General features: G+C 38.6%; 1 protein-coding gene across 1 annotated transcript in view; it reads right to left on the bottom strand.

The window, feature by feature from the left end:
- Positions 1-396: 396 nt before the first annotated feature.
- Positions 397-24,278, bottom strand: part of LOC121392338 (protein rolling stone-like) — a 32,859-nt gene continuing 8,977 nt past the window's right edge. The window contains exons 2-4 of the mRNA XM_041523582.1: positions 4,334-4,565; positions 1,513-1,623; positions 397-908 (exon numbers count right to left, since the gene is read on the bottom strand). Of these exons, the coding sequence (XP_041379516.1) occupies positions 490-908; positions 1,513-1,623; positions 4,334-4,565 (762 nt within the window). The 3' untranslated portion in view covers positions 397-489. The remainder of the gene's footprint in view (positions 909-1,512; positions 1,624-4,333; positions 4,566-24,278) is intronic.

The raw sequence follows: 24,278 nt of genomic DNA, 5'->3' as shown, positions 1-24,278 counted from the left end.
CTGTGTGGTCCATAACAATAGGTCCGACGCCATATAACCGTAAATAAAATGTGTTGAGTGCGTCGTTAAATAAAACATTGTCTTCCTTTCTTCCTTCCTTCTAATAGCCGACGAGTTATCATTATCCAATGCGTTCTAGAGGTGTTGTTAAACAAAATAGACTTTAAACTTTAAACTGTTACACCCCGACTTAGATTGGAGCCGGTAATGTAACAGGAACCCAACAGCTGAAGACGAAGGTTGGACCACAACGCCACCGAGGCCTATTACTACAAATGTTCCCAAGGTGTTCTGAATGTACATTGTAGCTACGACGAAGGATCAACGATACTAATGTACAAGCATTTGTATACGACTCTATCAAGTACTCAAACGAATCAAAACTAACAATGTGTATAGAAAGAAAGCAATTCTTTGACACACCCCATCTCACAGACTAATTACGTTTTGTTACACAGGCTGTAAAGTCAGTTATGATCAAACCGAACACTAAACATCTTCCGTATCCTTCTCCAATACCTGTGACTGCGCATTGCAATTTGCTTCAACGTGTTTCTCCTTGCCTTCCTTTGTTCTCTGTTTCTTATGACAGAACGTCCTTAGCTTGTAGAGTAAAAACACGAAACAATGTTCGAATGGCAAAACAACAAAGGTGCTGATGCATACTATTGGCAATGTTGATTTAAGATGATCCCACTTTAGCACGCGGTATATGTAAGGCTCCCCCGCCAAGTTGGTTCCGTCAGCGCAGAAGTAGACGACGGTGAACAGCGTGTAGACCGTTCCATACGCGACCGGGTAGATAAAGTGATAGAGGCGTAACGGCGTTGCGGTTATCAGTATATTAAGGAACACGTAGATGGAGTTGATTCCGTGGATGGCAACCCGTACAGGTGTGAGGGTTTGATCTAAAAAATAAAAATATATCGGGTAATATTATAAGAATTCTGAAGGCTAACTGTAGTGAAAAATTAAACGAACATTATGTGCAAGATTAAGAATGCTGCTATAACAAGTTATATTAGAATTAATTGATCATATTAACTGGAATTCCTTCTGGAATACAGTAATTACGCTAAAAAAAAAAAAAGGGGGGGGGGGGGGAAAGAAACTGTGTTGTCTGTCTCTGACATCGTACAAAATGAAAAGAAAAGGTATGTTCAGTAGTGGATCCGGACCTCCCCCCTCTTTTTAAAAACCGACAATAACCTTTAAGGGAAAACAACTGCTCCTCACCTCTCCCCAACCATCACCACCCCTCACCACCACAACCAATCGTCTATTCTCTCTCACTAGCTTTGTCTGTTTGTATTACTGTCTTTTTTCTTTTCTTTTAATTTGCTATAAAAAAAAATAATAAAAAAAAAATAAAAAAAAATTGAAATTCAACTAGCCACAAATCACAGATCAACAAAGGCAATACTGCAAGACGTTTCAAAATTTGACCAACCAATAATAATATAATTAAAATATTGCTAAAATAAAGCAAATAAATCAAAATAATGTATTTACCTTTAAAAATAATGAGCCAATAAAAAGCGCTGATGTGGAAACTCCCGGATGTGACGATAGTGTACAGGAGCCACTGCATTTTAAAATACCAGGGCATGTCGTTCGCGGTTCCTAAAATAGAATAGTGTACAGTCATTAGAAAAGAGTTATCGCTTTTCCTTTCAAATAAAGCAATCCGACTGTTAAAGTGATCGTCATTTAGTAGGTGTGTGCACAACCTGTCAGTGTAAGTCAATGTAAGTTACAAATAGACAACAATTGCATTATCTGCCATGCTTGCAAAATCATTTGGGGATGCATCTCTGCGACAGCACCCCCCCCCCCCCCCCCCCGCCCATCCCAAGCAGTGATCACCCGTGCTCCTCTCCACATAACACGAGCTGCTCTCCACATTCACTTGGAAAGTTCTGAAGACAACGTTTATTACGCACATAACACTATTTCAGGAGAGTGATCTTCAGCTCGCCTTATGATGACGACTGTGAATTGCGATTGTCGCCCGCTACCCAATCTAATTAAAATTAGCTCCACTGGTTAATTACTATTACATGTGAATCTAACAGCACCCCGTTGGAGCTCATGTCCAGTTGACTTTCATTCGACTAATCAAAACCTCACTTGCAAAATCATGCCAGTGATTTGAAAAGAATTTGAAAACATTCGGGATTATGCTGAGTGTATACGACATGATTCGGGTGAATTACGAAGTATGCCGGAAACTAATTTCAATATAAAATTTTATATTAAATTAGTTTCAAGACGAAAAAAAAAAAAACCGTGATGGTATAGCCATAACATCTGTTTATACTAGTATACAATCCAGAGTTTATTACTGCACTTTTCCCCCTGTTTTTTTAATGTTGAAATAGACCAACAAGTTTGCCTATTGCATAAATAGTCTCGCCGGAATAACGCTATAGAAGGCGAAGTGTAATTGGTCGATATTTAAATTGTTATTTATAGATGAAATGTCACCTGAACATGGGCGTCCACGCAATGCTGTTAGATCTACTGGTAGACCAGTAGAGCTAATTTTAATAAGATTGCCCGCTACCGACCTTAGTCGGGCTGCTTGTGTGCCTTTGCACATGCCAGCGCGAGCGACCCCCTCTCCCACCCACCCCAAATCTTTTCTTGTCCTGGACGGAGGCGCCGGCGAATGTCGACATCTGCGCCCATGACAGACGTGTGCTACAACAGCTTGCTCTGAATGTGCACCTTAAAACCTATGACCTGAACTGACTTGAGGATCGACCCAACTTCAGTATACCGTGGCATGTTTTTTTTCCTGTCTGTGGAAAAGGTCATACAAAAGATCCCTTGTTGTTATCTGGTAGGAGAATCTATGTGGTGACAGCGGGTTTCCTCACATACGTTAGATCCGCCCCGTGTTCAGCTACATATCTCGACGCTAAAGGCTCATATAGACTGGATGCGGCGCGTGCGTGCGGTTCGAGTAAACAATTTTAAAATCAAAATACATTAGATTCAGAGAGAGCGTCTAGACTGGATGCAAAACGCATGCGGCCAGCCGCAATGGAATAATCGTATATGGTTTAATACTATGCTCAAAACCCAAGTCGCAGACAGATCAGACGCAACAATGAGATCAACACGCACGCGAAGCATCCAGTCTGTATATAACGTTCGCAAACTATTTGACTGGTCCTCGATGTGGTCATTTGGTTTAACGCGAAGCGCATATACCAGCCTGGCGAAAAAACTAAATTCTTCTCAGTCTGGCTGAACTCAGCCTAAGTGTCTTATCTATAAAACCGTCTATTATAAAAAGTACTGTAGGCTCAAGCTTAAAATGTTCCAAGATGTTTTTAAATAAACACATATTCCTTTCGTTCTTTCTGAAAGGTCAGTGTCAAGGCGCTCCCCTCATGTGCTTTTTAATCAGTGAGGTTAAAAAACATCAACAAGAACACGACGACTCGACATTTCAGTGTATGTCAATATTGCATACGCTACCACATCCGCCATTAACTAACGTAAATTACCGTCACGCCGGGTCGTCGGTAATTACTGAATTAAATCTGACAACGATGGAAGAGCACATCAAATTATATCATTATACCTGACTGAACCGTCGTGGATGACGCAGTTTCAACCCCTGCAATTAAGAAAATGTCTACGGCAAAAAAAAAGATGCCGTAAAAGACCAATTGAATATAATACACAGAAAAAAATTTCTCCGCGGCAAACTCCACGGCATTACCAATTGCCGTGGGCAATTGCATGGCTTGCGTGATTAAGCCATTGTCCTGATGACCAACAGGAACTGGGTTTGCATCCTAGGCATCGATTCCTACTCGAAATTAACCCACATTTCAGTGGGGTGGTACATGGTTTCCACACCGACTCCTTTCTTACTAGAAAAGAGTAGCCCATGAAGTGGCGACAGCGGGTTTCCTCTCTCAATATATATGTGGTCCTTAACCATATGTCTGACGCCATATAACCGTAAATAAAATGTGATGAGTGCGTCGTTAAAAACCCACATTTCCTTCCTTTCTCACTAAAACATTAATCACTAATTTCTATCCTGCTCGTAAGCTACTCAGATAGCCACGGTGTATATGCCCAGGATAGCGTGCTTAAACCTCAGGTCTCCGAGAGTTCGAAATTTGTATAACGTATTTACGGGTTACGCAAAAATAAATTAATATAACCCATTTCCTTTTTGATATAAATAATTTACGCAAACTTAGATTTGCATGAGCGAAGCGCAAACGAAACAAGATCGTTCTCGCAATTTTCAAAGGCCTGAACATTAATTTGATATAAAGGCAACAATTAAAATTTAAAATTATACCTGAAATTATATCTTTCCTTTTAGTCATAGTCCAAATCAGAACTACCGCTTCCGTGCATGTTTCCAAGGTCAAGGTCAGATATGTCCAGTTGCTGAGGTAGATGAACCACTTGGCTGCGTCTGATGATGTTGTCGTCACGTCTGACGTCACCCAGAGACTGGCCACGACCCAGACCGAGTGGAATATCGCCCAGAACACTCGCCACAGTGTGTAAAATGTACCATGGCCCCACTGCAGAGAAAAAAAATGAAAGGAACATTTAACTAAACGACTTCTCAGCACGTTTACACTGCGACCGTTATAATTTTATTAGATATTAATTTTAATATTAAATTACGATTCCATCCAAACCTCCACCAAAGTTCCATTGGCATTCCGCCTCATGTCATTGCCCCCACCCCCAAATGGATTTTCTGCCATTATTCACACTTGTTCTAGAGAGAGGAAACACCATTAGGCCCGCAGTCGAGGTGTGTGTGTATGTGTGTGTAGGTTTGATTGAAAACATATTTTATTGTACCAAGAACAAAAGAATTAGGCACAAGTTTGACAACTTACGAGGCCCTCTCCTATATTCATACAATATACATGGCGACCTATATTGCATAGCTGTAAATATAAACTACATGTATACATTCAATGATAACCAGTGTAAGGAAATGTATTGTATACAAAAGAATGTAAAGGAAAGAAAAACAAATATGATACAAAAGATTACACAAATAGTACATCACGTGCAGTTAAATTCGCTATCACATTTACAAATAATCCTTTTGGTAATTTAAATAATACTTTATTAATCAAAACGATGAGGTTTTTTTTTACATATATTTGAACATAAGTAAATATTTCTTTATTATTGGCATCTACCATATAACAGTAACTGTAAATCTATTGGTTAACCGGCCTCGGTGGCGTCGTGGCAGGCCATCGGTCTACAGGCTGGTAGGTACTGGGTTCGGATCCCAGTCGAGGCATGAGATTTTTAATCCAGATACCGACTCCAAACCCTGAGTGAGTGCTCCGCAAGGCTCAATGGGTAGGTGTAAACCACTTGCACCGACCAGTGATCCATAACTGGTTCAACAAAGGCCATGGTTTGTGCTATCCTGCCTGTGGGAAGCGCAAATAAAAGATCCCTTGCTGCCAATCGGAAGAGTAGCCGATGTAGTGGCGACAGCGGGTTTCCTCTCAAAATCTGTGTGGTCCTTAACCATGTCTGACGCCATATAACCGTAAATAAAATGTGTTGAGTGCGTCGTTAAATAAAACATGTCTTTCTATTGGTTGAAAAAGGTGGAAGGAATTACATAGAATCAGTCTCTGTTGTTCATATTGTTTACATTGTAAGAAAAAATGGATATTGTTTTCACATCTGTATAAATCGGCATTTAAAGGGCTACATCCATGTCGTAATCTAGTATGCAATATATTTTCTATTCTTTTTCCCACAGGAAAAATAATATGGAACTTTATTTACCACTGGTGTTACTGCTTTTTTGAAAGACGATATTGTTTCACACTTTTTAATTGCTGGGCTTAAATTATTCCATAAATCAATTGCTGAATAAATAAATGATGATTTTAATAAGCAGGTTCTAGCAAAAGGTGTAGATATGTCCTCCCGATTTCTTAACATATAAGGAACCCTTTGTTCTAATCTTTATGGAATACAATTAGCTAAGAAATCGGGAGTCATTTCTTTCATTATTTTAAACACAGATGTTTTGTTTTTCTCCTTTCACTAAGTGTTGTAAGACCGGTTTCAATATATAGCGAATTACGTGAAGCAAATTTAGGCATGCCAGTGATTACCCTTGCAGCTTCTAGATGTACCTTTTCTAAATTATTTGCGTTTAATTGGGAACAGCCATCCCAGACCATTTTGCATCATCTGCTGAAGTTAAACCTAAATGTTTATGCGTTTTTGATTTGTTTAAAGTTGTGTCACCAAATACGAGACATGGTTCATTAATTAATTTGGTTAGAGAAAACAATAATACATTCGTTTTATTTGGGAACAGCCATCCCAGGTAACTAACCATTTGTTTGACCATTCATAAAGTTTCAACAAATTAATGTTTAGATCGCGTTCTATAATTGAAATGTCATTTGACGATATTCCAATACTTGTATCATCAGCAAATAGCCTTGTTACACAGTGTAGTTCATCAGCAATATCGTTAACATAGATCAAAAATAGTAAGGGACCTAAAACGGATCCTTGAGGTACTCCAGCTTTTAAAGTTCCATAATTTGATAACGTTCCATTTATATACACTCTTTGTTTCCTATTAGAAATATAATTATTAATCCATTTTAAGAGATTGCCTCTGATGCCATAGTGTTTAAGTTTATAGATTAAACCCCTGTGCCATACCCGATCAAAGGCCTTGGACATGTCACAGAAAACTGCACAGAAATATTCTTTATTGTCCAGTGATTTACAAATTTTATTATACAATTCAATTAATTGGTACACGGTCCTGTGGTTGGGTCGGTATGCACACTGATACTTATAAAGTAGATTATTGAATGTGAAATTATTATACAGGTGTTTAAACACTATTCTCTCAAATATTTTTCCGACACAACTTATTAATGATATAGGTCTGTAATTTGTTGGTGAACTTCTATCTCCTTTTTTGTGTGTGGGTGTGTGTGTGACATCCCCTTTCCCTAAAAACGTGTTGGAATCTACTACTGTATGCACACCTTAATTAAATATGCACTCCTTTAAAAACTGACCCCACTCCCCCGCCCAACTGAATTGATACCAGCTGGCTCCAGTCTAAACAGTGTGCCGCAAAATAGTTTACTGCCAAAAGCAGCAAGGGATTTTGTTAATTCATTTTCCCCATAGACAGGATACATCAATTTGATTTCATTACACATAAAAAATAATCGATAATCACATCGGAAGAATCCAACAGACCCGTTTTCGATTATAATCGATCATTGCAACATCACTAGATCGTACTACTCATTGGAAATCAAGGAAATGCTCTACCACTGAGCTACCCCCCCCCCCCCCCCCTATGAAAAAAGAAATAATAAACACTATAATCTATGAGCCATTCTGCAATATTAGGACTATCATATCTTGTGCGATGGTGAATATAAAATATCCTTTCCTACTAATGGAAAAAGTGTCGTTAAAGTATCGTTAAACTAAAAAAAACCTCCTTTTTTCTGCAATATTAGAACAGTATCGACTGGAATAATTTCCGCAAAGATAAACATACGATCTGCAAATCTTGTATTTAAAGTTGCTTTGTCTCCCTCGCATACAGGATGTTAAAATATGATTTATGTAAAATGGAGCGCCTTTAAGAGCACCATAAATATCATTGTTGCACATAAATCTGCAGAAGTCTGATAGCGGAATATTGTTTTTATCGTCTGCCGCCGCCTCGAGATGGAGGGGGTGCCACATCTGGGTTGAAGGTTTCATTTAATTTAACGCCCTTAACAGCTTCTTTCTTACGTATCACTGTCATTTCACTGGATGATGGCCATTTATCAAACTTCCTGTACCAAATGCCACCAAGATTGTAGCCCATTGGAGGTTCGTCTGAACGGGGAAATGCAAACACATTACAAGAAAGGATTGAAAACATCGAGGTAGATCCAAAATACATTAACAGATAGAATGTTGGGTTTTTTTTATGAGAGAGATCATACTTTAGATACAATGATTTATGGTTTTATCGAATAGTTTTATTGAAATGAGGCAATGGCGATGCAATGGTGAAGATTTTTAGTGTTGCTGTTTAAGTTCATGATTAAATATTCATTCATTCATTCATTCATTCATCCATCGATCATTCATCTATTCATTCGTTCGTTCATTCATTCATTCATACTTATTTTCATGTTTATATCCAATTAAGTTTGAAGCATGGTGTCCTGGGAACACACCTCAGCTATCTGAGCAGAACAGCGGGTTAGTAGTAAGTTATTAGTAGTTAGAGAGAGAGAGAGAGAGAGAGAGAGAGAGAGAGAGAGAGAGAGAGAGAGAGAGAGAGAGAGAGAGAGGCGGGGTGTGTGTGTGTTACGTAGGTCTAGTGGACTTGCATCTACCCATCGAGTCGTTAAACTCGCTCTGGGTAGGCCCCGATAATGTGATGCGAACCCAGTACCTACCAGCCTTACGTCCGATAGCTTAACAACTACACCATGATTAAATAACAGTTCCAGATTTTCAAATTCATCATAAAATAGGAATGCCACAATACAGTAGGAATGACACTTATTTTAACTGGTAGGTTGTTATTTAAATGGGTGCGGGGACATTCCACCGCGATTTAAAAACAAAAACACAAACTAATAACACTAAACGCGATGTTTTAACATTTAGAGACCTAGTCCGATATACATGTCGTCAAACTGAATCAAGCATTCACGTAGAGAAGGACCGACCAACATACGGCCTGGTGCAAATAAGATGAATAATACTTGAAGCCAGTACTGGGGCACTGATAAAAATATGAGTGATGAAAATATATAATTTTTCTTGATATTATCTACATCCCAAAACTACAGACTAAACATGTTTAAAATTTCAGAAGAATCGGTCAACAACTAGCAGAATTATCAACATGAACATCTTCATAAACTGCACCAAATATAACTATTTTTGCGTAACACACTTATAATGCATAAAAGATTATTACTAATATTAGTGTTTTCCTTTATAAAACAATAGAATACAAATATTCATGATATAAATGACATACCTAACTTGAACAAATGTTTTGTTACCATGATAACAGCTATAAAGGGATATTTTGACAGTATTTTCAGTTAAAATGGTCAAATGAAGCCAAAATTCACTAAATTGCTTATTTCTAACATTTATGGATCGGTACTTGAGAATTGAGAAGATATAATAAAGAATAAGACTTTATTAGATAATACTGGTCATAGACTACAGTTCCCAAACATTACTAACCATCTTCTGTACACAACACCTGCACTTGTATCCTAAATTGCAGCTGCTAAATGTGTCCCAACCATAACGGTACAGTTTCCAATCTGCATTATGCCTCCTGCATGCAATATTATGTGGCTATATGTGTTCATGTTAATTTCTCAGCTTTCCTTAATGCATGTTACCATCTTTTTATTTCAGAGACTCAGCTTTCTCGATATTACTCGTAGAGCATGCCGAAATCTACATGTCCCAACCATAACGAAATATGTCCCAACCATAACGGCAATATATTACTAATAAACATCGATATTTATCATATAATAATACTCTAATGTTTGTCAAATATTAGTTTGGTAATAACAATGTATATATTAATTACAGAGCTTTGTCTGTTCATGATTTTTACATGATTTGGAATAGAAATTTGCAAAAGACGTGTTGTGTGATTGGACAAAAATATTTAAAAACATTATTTGTGGAATTTAAGCAAAAAAAAGAACCTTATTATCAGAAGGTCACTTCTCAATCTAATTAAAATTAGCTCCACTATTACATGTGGATCTAACACCAGCCAGTTGGAGCTCATGTCCACCAATCAAAACCTTACTTGCAGAATCCTGCCAGTGAGTTAAAACTAACAACGCTGCGTAGTCCCCAATATCCAGGTAACATTTCGTCTGTAAATAATAATTTAAATATTGACCAATCACACTTCGCCTTTTATAACGTTATTTGGGAGCATACAAATTCTAAAAATATCGGGCGAGTCTATTTTAGTGGCCGCAGTACAGCGAACCATACCAATACATACGGGGTGGGTTATTAGTCTTCAATTTTACATTAAAAGTTATTTATTTATTTATTAAAAAAAAAACCCAAATCAGTCTTCAGTTTTACATTACAAATTATTTATTTTATAAAATAAAACATGTTTTAAGGCATTCGTAATTCACACGAAATATGTCGTATACCCTCAGGATAATTCGGAATGTTTTCAAATTATTTTTAAATCACTGGCAGGATTCTGCAAGTAAGGTTTTGATTGGTGGACATGAGCTCCAACTGGCTGGTGTTAGATCCACATGTAATAGTGGAGCTAATTTTAATTAGATTGGTCACTTCTTTATCTTCACAATATATCAAATTGTGTGTGTGTATATATATATATATATATATATATACAACATTTGACATAAAGTTAGTTGTCTTAATAGTTGTTTTATGTCTAATTAGTATGGAATAGAAAAATGTCCCAACCATAACGGACAACTGGCTACTAAGTTTGTGTTAACACAATCGTATAACGAGAAGCTATTGTTGTATAAAACTTAATTCAACTCATCTGTCAGTCAGGTCACTGAGGTGATTTCAAATGCTTCCAATGTGAATGTAAAATCTGAGACCAATTAACATGTATACAAATGTGATGTGAATAGCAAGTATTTTGGATAAATGTTCTGAATTTCTCTAAAGCTTTATTATTGGCAATATTTACTTTTAATTTTAACTATTAGAATGTACTTGGAGCAATTAGGTTGTTTGAATAGTTGTTTTATGTCTAATTAGTGTGAAATCGGAAAATGTCCCAACCATAACGGTCAGATGATATATTGTGTGAATATTCTTGTAGTTAAGATCTATATATAACCGTAAGGTGTATCGTCACAAAACTTTCAAGGGAGTTCAACTGTTTTTCCTGTTCAAAACTCTATTTAAGGTCTTTTTACAGAAATGTATTAAAACATTGATTCAGAATGTATAGCTTTTTCTTATTAATTACGCCAGTACAATGCATATATGGACAATACACTGGTGTATTTCTGTTGAAATGTTTGCATGGGATCAAACCATAGTCTTGAAGTACAAACATTTAATATATTTGTCCACACACTTATCTTTATAGCTGTCCAAAGTTTTACATTCAAATTGAAAAAGGAACTCAATGTAGTGGTATAAATGCATGTTTTTTTTTCAACGGTAAGCTTGATGGCATGCAAATTAAAAACATTGCTAAAATAAAACATGTACCCCATCCAAAAATAGGTGATTTGTGCATGTTTAAAGAAGAAAAAAAAAAGAGTCAAATATCACACCTTATTTGCACCAGGCCATACGTCTACGACATGGGGGTGGGGGTGGTGGGAGTATATACAAATATTAACACGCAGGCACACATAGGCGTACGGGTTCCCATTTTTGTAGGGGGCAAACTGGGTTTTTTTAAACATTTATTCATACATCATCACTGCCAAACGGTTATATAGGGTTGCAAAATTTTACAGGTGTAATGATGGAAATACATGGCAAAAAGGTCTCAGGTTAGCACATTTTCCCCGAATATCTCTACCGTTTTTGTCCGAATTTGAAGATTTACTCCAGCTCTCCCCCGTCTCGTACGCTTATGCCAACAAAAAACATTGTACCATGTATTTCCATCATTCTACTCCCTATGTAATCCATGTAAATATGCGTAATGATTGGAATCCTAATATATAGCTGTTTGGTTTTAATGCAATTATTATCAAACGTTGTTGTCTAGATTCGGGCTTTTTCATTTAATATGGGGGAGGGGGGGGGGGGGGTGGTCGAGCAAAATCGGCCTCTCCCGCCTTCCACCCCCATTATCCTGATTCGGGCGTTTTCATTAAAAAAAAAAATTGGGGGGAGGGTGGGGGGGGAATCGGCCTCACCCGCCTCCCATCCCCATTACCAGAATGAGATCCTGTACGCCTTTGCCAACCAGCTGACGACCAACTATGCGGTGAGACCCATACTATTACCAGGTACCTAAACACCACGACGATGTCCGTTACCACCTGCCCACTACATTACAGTATGTATATAACTCGTGTATATGTTATACACCGCTACTTAACCAGGACGGAACTCAAGACATTCAACATGGCTATGTAATTATTAAAGGGAATGCCCCGGACGATGTTAACCATTACACTTGAGGGCAGAATGAGATACAGCACGTGGCTGCACAGATGAAAGGTCACACAATAACTCCGTAGATCATTAAACAGCCCATCATTAAACGTCCACGTGCTGGCTTTTTATGGGTTGCAGCACATCAAAATCGAACGCTTCCGGGTCGTAGTTCAATGGGGAGATTACCTCGCGGTAACCTGGGACTGAAGCGTTGATTGGTGATATGCAATATTGAATCACGCTTGAATTATTTGTTTTTCATTGATAAAAATTGTGGTAAATCTGTATAACCGCACATTTTTTAAACACTAAGCGAAACTTTGTTATCACTTAGGGGCGTGGCACAAGTCAGTTACCGTATACACTTGCTGATATGCATGGTTATTTGCACATTTTCGATGTTTTGATTCACAGTAGATAAACATTTGTTCTGTCGCCCTCGGGATTATCTGCTGTCAATCAAAATATAAAAGAGAGAGAGAGAGAGAGAGAGAGAGAGAGAGAGAGAGAGAGAGAGAGAGAGAGAGAGAGAGAGAGAGAGAGAGAGAGGAGAGAGGAGAGAGATGAGAGAGAGAGAAGAGGGGGAGAGACGAGAGAGAGAGAGAGAGAGAGAGAGAGAGAGAGAGAGAGAGAGAGAGCAAATACTCATGTATACTATTGTACGTCCACGCTGTGAATCAACTTATATATGGTTATATATTATGTGTTACAAATACCACGTGATTTTGCTTAACGTGATCACAGTTTCCCTCCAGATAGATTTAATAGATGTTTTTTGTTTTATTGGTGCTTTTGTTAATTTTTATCATTATCATCACCATCATCATCATTATCATCATCATCCTGACAACCAGAATCACAACCACCACCACCACCATCATCATCATCATCATCATGACCACCACCACCACCATCACCATTAGCAACAACAACACCACAACCACAAACCCCATCATCATCATCATCGTCATCATCAATATCATCGTCATCATTATGCTTGGCGATTTATCTTTCAAAATAAAGCATTACATGTCAGCAGTTGTTTTAAGATCTCTTTTATTTACAAGCAGCTGTTCGTGTTTGCGTCCTGTTTAACAACTTTATCGGCAGAAAGACCTGCCTCGGTGGCGTCGTGGCAGGCCATCGGTCTACAGGCTGGTAGGTACTGGGTTCGGATCCCAGTCGAGGCATGGGATTTTTAATCCAGATACCGACTCCAAACCCTGAGTGAGTGCTCCGCAAGGCTCAATGGGTAGGTGAAAACCACTTGCACCGACCAGTGATCCATAACTGGTTCAACAAAGGCCATGGTTTGTGCTATCCTGCCTGTGGGAAGCGCAAATAAAAGATCCCTTGCTGCTAATCGGAAGAGTATCCCATATATTGGCGACAGCGGGTTTCCTCTCAAAATCTGTGTAGTCCTTAACCATATGTCTGACGCCATATAATCGTAAATAAAATGTGTTGAGTGCGTCGTTAAATAAAACATTTCTTTATCAGCAGAAACTGGCATTGTCAAAAAGACGAATGGAATCCGATATTGCGAGAACGTGTACTAACTAGCTCCGACCGCCAACTGAGAAATGATCCAATCCATGCATCATCGATCAAGACTTGATAGTGCCCCACCAGAAATCTATCACTGGCATCACATAATATTGTCGAACTCCCACGGAGATGATGAATGTCCAGTGCTTAAAATAACTCATAGAAATGGGGAGGGGGTGGGGGCCTTGCAGTAAATATATAAAAGTGCATTTATAAAATAATATCCCCGGCTTTTTCAGTAGGAGTAGTTTATGTGGCCTTAACACTGTCATCTGCCTCTGTATGTATTTATTTAACTCTTGCTCTGTCTGTATGTCTGTCTGTCTGTCTGTCTCTCTCTCTCTCTCTCTCTCTCTCTCTCTCTCTCTCTCTCTCTCTCTCTCTCTCTCTCTCTCTCTCTCTCTCTCTCTCTCTCTCTCTCTCTCTCGTCTGAAAAAATCCCTTGTTAAACCAGACGCGTGTCCAGGGATTTTAGTAGGGAGGGAGGGGATGAGGTCTAGACTGTGGCGAGGGAAGTTTATAGGAGGTCGAATCACGCTCCCCGAGCACCGGCCTCCGTGGTGTCGTGGTTAAGCTATCGGACATAAGGCTGGTAGGTACTGGGTTCGCAGCCCTGTACCGGCTCCCAGAGCGAGCTTTAACAACTCAGTGGGTAGGTATAAGATCACTACACCCTCTTCTCTCTCACTAACCACTAACAACTAACCCTCTGTCCTGGACAGACAGCCCAGATAGCTGAGGTGTTTGCCCAGGAGAGCGTGTTTGAACCTTAATTGGATATAAGCACGAAAATAACTTGAAGTGAAATGAAATGAAATGAAATGCTTCCCCAGAAAATATACTAAAAACAAAAATGAAAACATTTTCCGAGGCCCCAAAACCCTCCCCTTGAACACGCACCTGTAAACAAATAACCATATATAATACAGCAAAACCCTCTAAACTGGATACTGATAGGACCAAGTAAAAAGTCTAGTTTTAAGAGGTATCCAGTTTACTGAGGTTTTTGTTCTGTGCTGCTATTTAAAAAAGTCCTGTTTTAAATGAATTCCGGTTTACTGAGGGTCCAGTTTTGAAAGGTTCTACTGTAGTTTGAAATATGCAGAGGTGTCGTTAACCAAATATTTCTTTCCTTTCTTGTACCACGATAAAATACCAAAAGTTTTGTTTATTATAACAGTTCATGGTGCTGACATCTGCGGAATAATTCAAAAATAATCTTTTGGCAGTGTTTGTATTTCTTGTGTTAAGCAATACCATACCGCCCACTTAATACACAATGAAACCACTCCATGATAGTTTTTCACACATTACCGGCATGCTGATTTCATACGTATGTAATTAATTCGGTCGGTGTTTATACCACCGCTCGAGATATGCGAATTCGAGATAACCCAAGTGTTAATTTGATTTCGTATCATTACGATTACATTTCAACAAAAAACCGTAAAACAAATTACATGGTATTAATAATTCTGGGTTGCTTAAAAGATGGAGATCTATTTGAAGCTAATAATAAATGTAAAAAACAGAAGAAGAAGAAGAAAAAAACTCCAAGAAAGCAAAAAAAAAAAAAAAAAAAAAAAAAAAAAAAAAAAAAGAGATTAAAACTGCTTTCAGGAAAAGGGTTTGTCGAGACAACCCAAGTGTTAATATGATTTCACATCATAGGCGTCGGGAGATGTTGGTGAGAGAGGGGAGGAGTGGGGGCAAACTGGAGGGCAAGTTCATATATAATATAATTTAATATAATATAATATAATATAATATAATATTATATTGCAAAACAATTCTGGTCGTATTTTCTAACAGTATGAATTATGAGCTACATTCTTGTGACCTCTCGGAGTAAAAACAACAATATAGTCATTCAAATCCATAAATGGGTTGCGTTTCAATTGATCGGGGTTCAAAGTATACACTAGCCCCTCCAGTGCCAGAGTTAGGGGCCAGTACCCCTACACCACTCCCTCCCATCGCTTCAGACGCCTTTGAACATATTCACTTCGATCTGTAGTGTTATATTTAAATATAAAATACACATACAGCTATAAATACAGGTACAATGAGAACTCGCTCGAGATAAGCGAGGTCGAGATAACCCAAGTGTTAATGTGATTTGCTATGACAACATTCGCATTTCAACAAAAACGTAAAACAAATTACATTCTACTAATAGTTCTTGAGTGCATAAGCGATAAATGTTCTATTTGAAGCTAATAATAAATGGGCGGGGGAAAAAAGAAAAAGAAAAAAAAAAAGAAAAAAAGAAAAGAAAAAGAAAAGGAGATTAAAACTGCGTTTCGGAAAAAAGTGTTCACATGAACCAAATTCACGAAGCCTATTTTTCTCCAAAACAACAAGTGTTTAAGCACAGTGATTATGTACTTAAACGCATCTAAGAGAAAAACATCCTTTGTAAAGTAGCCCCTAAATGTTTCTCGACTGGTCAAAACCATCTTTAAAAAAAAAAAAAAAATGTGTTAAACCAATGTTGAGACGTTTTCAGTTTCATACAACAGCACCGCAGTTTTGTTACACCCAAAACGTCACGCGTTTATAATCAGTGTTTATATCTTTAAATTCCTTTATGGGTGTAGTAAAAAAACCTAAAAAAAAGTAATATAGTTTCCTTGTGTATTTTCTTCTTTGTGCTTTTCAGTTGCCTCAGGCGGTTCAGGAAGGATGAAGTAGTTTTGTACCGTGCCGGTGTCGGCCATACATATTTGACGCATTCGTTTATTTTGAAACAGGACCCTCCTCCTCTGTGTGAACATTGTCAGTGTTCACTGACTGTGTGCCACATTTTGGTGGAGTGAATGTTTTAGAATCTTTTAAATTCCACACAGAATTAAGTTGAAAGGTTTAAAAACACTGATTTCTATAGAATGTTTTCGAATATACTTACCTTAATATTGTATTGTATTATCTTTTTTTACTCACAGCTCTTTACACTGTGGTATTACATAATTATATTTAATATATAACATTTAGTTAAATATCTTAAAATATCAATAAAATAAAAGTGTTATTAGTCACTCAGTGACGATAACACATTTTAGAGTGAAAATTTCACTATTTCACTCTCTAATGTGTTATCGTCACTGTAGAAAGAAACTATTTTGCTGCTGGCATTTTAAAAATAAAGGTAAATTGCCAAAAGTTAAATAATAAATAGAAAATTTCATGTTTCTCATCTCGTGAAGTTTGCAATCATATCACACTCTATTCTCTCTCTCTCTCTCTCTCTCTCTCTCTCTCTCTCTCTCTCTCTCTCTCTCTCTCTCTCTCTCTCTCTCTCTCTCTCTCTCTCTCTCTCTATATATATATATATATATATATCTTATTCTGAGTGTAAATAATATTTCCATATACTTACCTTTTGTGACACCTAATAGCCGATATGTATTTTTGTGCTGGGGTGTCGTTAAACATTCAGTCATTCATTAGTTTTTTCAATTGCTCATTTTGTTATCGTGGCAATGGCATAATATTAATAAGAAATGTTATATACAGCCAATTTTATCATCGTGACAATCGCATAATACTATTAAGAAAGGTTATTTTCAGCCAATTTCCCCTGCGCATGCTGTAACCTCACCGTGGTGCAGGGGTGTAACATTCTCTTTGAGAATGGCCAAATTGAAATTTTGAGTAAAAGTCAGTATCTATTTGTGATATTTGTGTTTTTGCACAGTTCTTTACACTGTGGTTTAATTTACATCTTGAATTTTTGTATTGATGTTGATCATCACTTTATTTGTTTGTATTACCAAAGTTTGACACCCAATAGCCGATGTATTTTTCGTGCTGGGGTGTTGTTAAACATTCATTCATTCATTTTCAGCCAATTTTGTTATCGTAGCAATCACATAATAAGAAAGGGTTATATGCATTAACTACACTATTTTAGATACGGGTGTGGGTGGGGAGTGGGGTGGCAGGGGTGATGATGGTGGCATAGTAACCAAGTCTTCTTTTTAAAGGAGCTATACCAAAGTTACGTGCCATATTTGGCTATTTTTACATTTATTTGTAATAAATAAGTATAAAGTAATTGACCCTGCGCCTAATGTTCGCATAAATAAGCTGTAATATCGAAACTGTAATTGTGTTTACATACCGTGTTAATAGAGTCGTACCAGCCTCGGTGGTGTCGTAATTAAACCATCGGACATAAGACTGGTAGGTATTGGGTTCGCATCCCGGTACTGGTTCTCACCCAGAGCGCGTTTTAACGACTCAGTGGGTAGGTGTAAGGCCACTACACCCTCTTCTCTCTCACTAACAACTAACCCACTGTCCTCGACAGACAGCCCAGATAGCTGAGGTGTACCCAGGACAGCGTGCTTGAACCTTAATTGGATATAAGCACGAAGATAAGTTGAGTCGCGTTCAGTACGACTAGATTTCCGTCTTATCACATCGTAACAAATATGAAATCGGCGATTCCAAGAAACTGGCAAGAGACAAATAAGATGCGCAGCAAATTTCTCGGCTACTTTCGCCTCACATAGCGTTACAAAGTTTTCGCCTCAACTGAACACGCGCGTTTTTGTCGGTCGTTCACTGAATTTTTTCTTTTTTCCTTAAGTTAAATTACTGTTGTAATTATTTTAATGGACACACACAGAGAAACAGATAGACAGGCTAAAAGACAGCCAGACAGACAGACACACACACACACACACACACACACACACACACACACACACACACACACACACACACACACACGCACGCACACACACACACATCTTTGCAACTTTGAGATAGCACCTTTAAGGATGGTAGGCACTGGGTTCGCATCCCTGTACCGGTTCCCATCCAGAGCTCAATGGGGATATTTATGTAAAACCACTACAGGTCCATGTGCTTTTCACTCACGAACAACTAACACTAACCACTAACAACTAACCATCAACCCCAGTCCATGACAGACAGCCCAGATAAACATAAATGTATGCCTAGGACAGCGTGTTTGAACCTGTACTGGAAATCAGCACGAAAATAAACTTACAATGAAATTAAATACAAATACACCAGTCGTGGTCATTGGTGGACCCAGTTGGGTCACAAGGGTCTCGTGACACTTACCCACCCCCCACTCGTTTAAAGTGCCCTTTAAGTAACTCTTTTTTAGCTTTTGTTTAAAAAATACCAATCACCCCCCCCCCCCCCCCCACCCCCACCCCCACCCTGACCCCCACTCCTACACACCCCGGCAGGATATACAACACTAAATTGTCCTCAAAACGCGTCTCTGGACATCTTTATTTGTACATTTTCCTGAGAGCATGCCCCCAAACCCTGAACAAATCTCGCTCCCTTTAAGAGCTCAGATAATAAATTTGCCTTCAACAAACTCAAATTGCCCTTTTTAGAATTTGGTGTCACCCCTTTATAAAATCCTGGATCCGCCCCTGGTGCTACAATGAATGGTGCGCGGGAGAATCAACAATAAGACGAACACGACTAGTGCAAATTAGAAGCGCGTGCACAAAACCTAAAAAAAATACAAATAATAATAATAACCGTAGGAGTTCCGAACACGCACGACGTTATGCGAATGGAGCGATGGAGCCAGTAAATTACGCGGTTACTGCACACGATGCTAATTGCATTCTCTCCTGCTCTTTCGTGGTTCCAGCTAATGGCACGTAACCTGTGACAGGTGAGATGTAGCCACCCGTAGCCAATGAATTCATAATGAACTCTGAGACTCCACGTCTGTTGTATCATACATTTTGCATTTATGAAAAAAGAATTCAGATAAGGCTGCTCTGTGGAAACGGTAAAAGGACATTCATGACTTCGTGGCTGCTGTAACACGTAAAGGTGCAGTTAACATCGCTTTTTAAAGCGATTTAAAACTTATACAGGGCTATTAATTGCGTTTTATTGTTTAAAATAGCAATATCTGTACATTATCCGATATGTTTCAAGTCAGACTAACGTTTATGTTAGCTTCAAAGGGAGTTTACCTCCCATTAATTACGTAAAAGATAGTATTAGAAGGTGCATTCCATTTTTAGCTACCACGAATATTAAGTGATCGAAAACACATTGGATGTACATATTTTATTTATCATTGACATGTTATGTTAAAGAGATTTAATTAATATGTAATTATAATCGCTAAAATCCGTTAACCTGAAACACTTTAAATATATTTTAAAAGTCCCTTTAAGTTTTTTTATAGTAAAATATATAGGCCATCCAGGTTTGTTTTTACCCTTTTCCACTCACTCCAGATTCTGATTAAATTTATTATCCATCGATCCATCCACACTTCCATCCATCGATCCATCCACACTTCCATCCATCGATCCATCAATCCATCCATCCATCCATCCACCCACCCACACTTCCATCCATCCATCCATCCATCCATCCATCCATCCATCCACTCACACTTCCTTCCATCCATTCATCCACACTTCCATCCATCCACACTTCTTTCCATCTATCCATCCATCAAACCACCCTTCCATCCATCTATCCATCCACCCACCCATACTTCTTTCCGTCCGTCCCATCCATCCATCCATCCATCCATCCATCCATCCATCCACCCATCTAGTCAAGGTTCAATCACCACTGGCGTAGGAAGCGGGGGTTGGGGTTGGGAGATTTGAGAAGAGGGAATGTGCTCCCCCATTTTCTTGATCCAGTAGTGATGGTTCATATATACATACATACATACATATATATATATGTATATATATATATGTGTGTGTGTATGTGTGTGTGTGTGTGTGTGTGTGTGTGTTTGTTTGTGTGTGTGTGTGTGTGTGTGTGTGTGCGGTGTGAGTGGTGTGTGTGTGTGGTGTGTGTGCGCGCGCGCCCACCCACCCACACTTCCATCCATCCATCCATCCATCCATCCATCCACTCACACTTCCTTCCATCCATTCATCCACACTTCCATCCATCCACACTTCTTTCCATCCATCCATCCATGAAACCACCCTTCCATCCATCCATCCACCCACCCACCCATACTTCTTTCCATCCATCCATCCATCCATCCATCCGCCCATCTAGTCAAGGTTCAATCACCACTGGCGTAGGAAGCGGGGGTGGGGGTTGGGAGATTTGACAAGAGGGAATGTGCTCCCCCATTTTCTTGATCCAGTAGTGATGGTTCATATATACATACATACATATATATATATATGTGTGTGTGTGTGTGTGTGTGTGTGGTGTGAGTGGTGTGTGTGTGGTGTGTGTGTGTGCGCGCGCGCGCCCTTCCACCTTTTTTTGACACCTTCCTCGCCACTGATCATGGAGGTTTGGGCACACGCCTCAGCTACTGGTCTTATTCAAAGAGATGGGTAGTATTTAAAAGATGGGTTTTTTTTAAAGAAATATTTTTTTCCGTTCAAAAAGAGGTGTTTTTTTTTAAAAAGGTCGAAACTATCCATTAGCGTGATGAAGTGCGAGACACGCTTAAAAGGTTGCACGGTATCAAACTAATCCCCACTGAGTGACAAAATCCTTTTCCCACAGCCTGTTAATATGCAGTTCGTATAGAACACTTGTTTGAACAGAAAGAAGAAAAAAAACCCCAACGGCATGGGGTCTTCTGAGGTTTCAATAACCGGATGTTGAATGTTGAAAAGGGTAATCAACAGCATGAGTTGGCATGTTGAAGCTCAAGAGCCCGGTTACACTCGACTGTAATTGTACAGCAATGTGTCATGCGTGTAATTTAAAACCCTCAAAGCCATGCATATGTATTCATGATGTAAGCGACTGCGACACTATTCGTAACGGGGAGGAAAAAAAAGTGCGACACCGCCCTTCGTGTTTCGCTAACTGATATGTTTTGACTTTTCAACGTGTTTGGCTGTTTTTCGCGTTTTCGTTTTCTTATTATTTCGTAAATCCTGCTGATGAATGGTAATGTCTCTAGCAGCCGGGTTATTCACAGACATGATCCAGCTATCATTGCTAATTACTCAAAGTGTCTTCCTAACTGTTGGCAGGTTACATCGGCAAGCATGCAGCTGCAAACGTAACTAACGTCTGTAACACTGTTCTGAAAAATGATGATAAGTATAAAATGCGTCAGCGAGGAAGTAAAGATAGAGTGTATTTACATTTTGCTGTCCCTTATTTTCAACAGGGTTGTAATACACATCTATAAATATAATCGTGAGAAGTGAGACACATAAACGGGCAGTGACTCCGAGAGAGAGAGAGAGAGAGAGAGAGAGAGAGAGAGAGAGAGAGAGAGAGAGAGAGAGAGAGAGAGAGAGAGAGAGAGAGAGAGAGGCAACCCTGCCAATTAACCACCGCAATCGGCAATGCCGAGGATATTGCCGTAGTGTTTTCCGTTTTCGTTGGGATTTATTACCAAAGAACTTTCAGTTTTCTATCTCACTTTTCTTAGATATTTATTTTTGTAATAACGACAAACCCATCTCTTAACCACAAAACTGCGCAGAAAATGCCGTAGATTTTATTTTTGCTAGACATTTTTGCCGTGTTAAAGGGACATACCCTAGTTTTTAAACACTAACGCATATTTTTGATTATTATAACCGTTTTTGATAACTTAAATCACACTTTACTTAGATTTTATTGTTTATAGTATCAATTTCCATACATCCGAAGTGTTTTTGGTCACCCTGGTGTTTTTAATATCACAAAATGTATTTCTTATATTTTTAAATATCTGAGAAGTAACAGTTATGGAGTCGAGTTTTTAGAGGGTATTTCAACTTTTCAAAGTCACAGACTCATGTTTCACTCAGTTGTATCTTTACCCAAATGTGTTACAGGTTTGTAGATTAAGTAAACTTAGTGTTAATTTTCACGGGTTGAAACTAGGGTATGTCCCTTTAAAATAAGACCTAGAGACGGAGAATGAGACACCACTAAAGCAAATCGATTTATTAATCATCGACTATTGCAGGGGACAATATTTCGAAATCTGAGGTAATCGGAAGTCGGTTCACGTGGTTTTTACGTAGATAACCAATTGTTCGGTTACGTAAATTATATTTGCGTAACCCGTGGGTCATCTGATCGGTTACCTCAAAATTACGTTGAAATTATATTTTAAATACATAATTTTTAGCTCAAACATAAAGTTAAAACAAATACAAAAGAAAACATTTAAAAAAAAAAAAAAATTGTCTTTAATGTTTGCTAAAGTTAACAATATTATAAAAGAACTGAATATCAGCCCCAGTACTAAAACAAAATACAGGGGCGTAGCCAGAATTGTTTTGTTTTTTTAGCATTACGCACGTCAAAGACGTGCCCGAAGGGGGGGGGGGGGTTCGGGGGACCTCCCCCTGTGGAAATTTTGAAACTCAGGACGCCTGTAGATGCATTCTGAGCCTTTCCGGATGCATTTTTTTCTATCTTTTTGTCGAGTCAATTTTAAGTGGATATTTTATTGACCAATTACAGACAGCCTCGACCTATTCCCGAATTTAAAAAAAAAAAAATTGCATTACGCACATGCGTACTGTGTGTAATGGGCGCTACGCCTTTGAAATAGATTCATAATCATTTGGAGGGATTCTTCGTTTCGTTTTGCAGTGGTTATGTTACCTTCACTTTATCGATGGTACTTCTATACTACAGTGACGTTCCAAATGTTAGTTTTTTTAAAGCTCATTATGCGAAGTTAGTATTTTTCAACTTTTGCAGGCCCGTACGCAGGATTTTTAATGGGTGGGTGCGAATTGCTCGTGATGGAACCAACAACGGCCGTGGGCTATGACTCAACATAAAAGTAACCCCTCAAAACAACAACAATGACGTAACGTTATTTAGATTTAATAGAGAAAAAAGTGGACCTTTAGTAATTTGGGGCGGTGGGGGGGGGGGGGTGCGTACACACCCGTCGCACCCCCACCCGTCGCACCCCCACCCGTCGCACCCCCCCCCCTCCCCACCCCTGCGTACGGGCCTGTTATGTGACACTTTTGGAATCCTGTTTAAGTTAAAACTGTTTTTAACATATGTAAAATTATAGGCAATCCAATATTATGTCTACATATATTCCTTTAGAGATAAACTAGCAGCAGATAATTTAGCCATCCCTTGCGGTCCATAAACATTTCTTTAAAACGTTTTAAAAAGTTTAGACTGGTCGCAAGTTACAACTGTTGCAATATGACGTCGTTTACTGGTTTGCTGCGCATCAAGTATCTAAAATTCAGCCTAAAACATTTGTCGGAATACTAGTACTAGTAGTAGTATGTATGGATAAATAAACTTCCTGTAATCGTGAAGGTTGCAAGTTTTAATTTCTGAACGTTTACAGGTCATGACGTAACCAATTTGCGGTTCGCGTAAATTTAATTTTGCGTAACGGACATGCGAACAAAACGGCAGTTCGCGTGAAATTTTGTGCCCTGTATTGGAAGGAAGGAAGGAAATGTTTTATTTAACGACGCACTCAACACATTTTAGTTACGATTATATGGCGTCAGACATATGGTTAAGGACCACACAGATATTGAGAGAGGAAACCCGCTGTCGCCACTTTTTCGATTAGCAGC

Source organism: Gigantopelta aegis, chromosome 3, assembly GCF_016097555.1.
Source record: "Gigantopelta aegis isolate Gae_Host chromosome 3, Gae_host_genome, whole genome shotgun sequence".
Taxonomy (NCBI): domain Eukaryota; kingdom Metazoa; phylum Mollusca; class Gastropoda; order Neomphalida; family Peltospiridae; genus Gigantopelta; species Gigantopelta aegis.
This window is presented reverse-complemented; position numbering and strand designations above follow the sequence as displayed.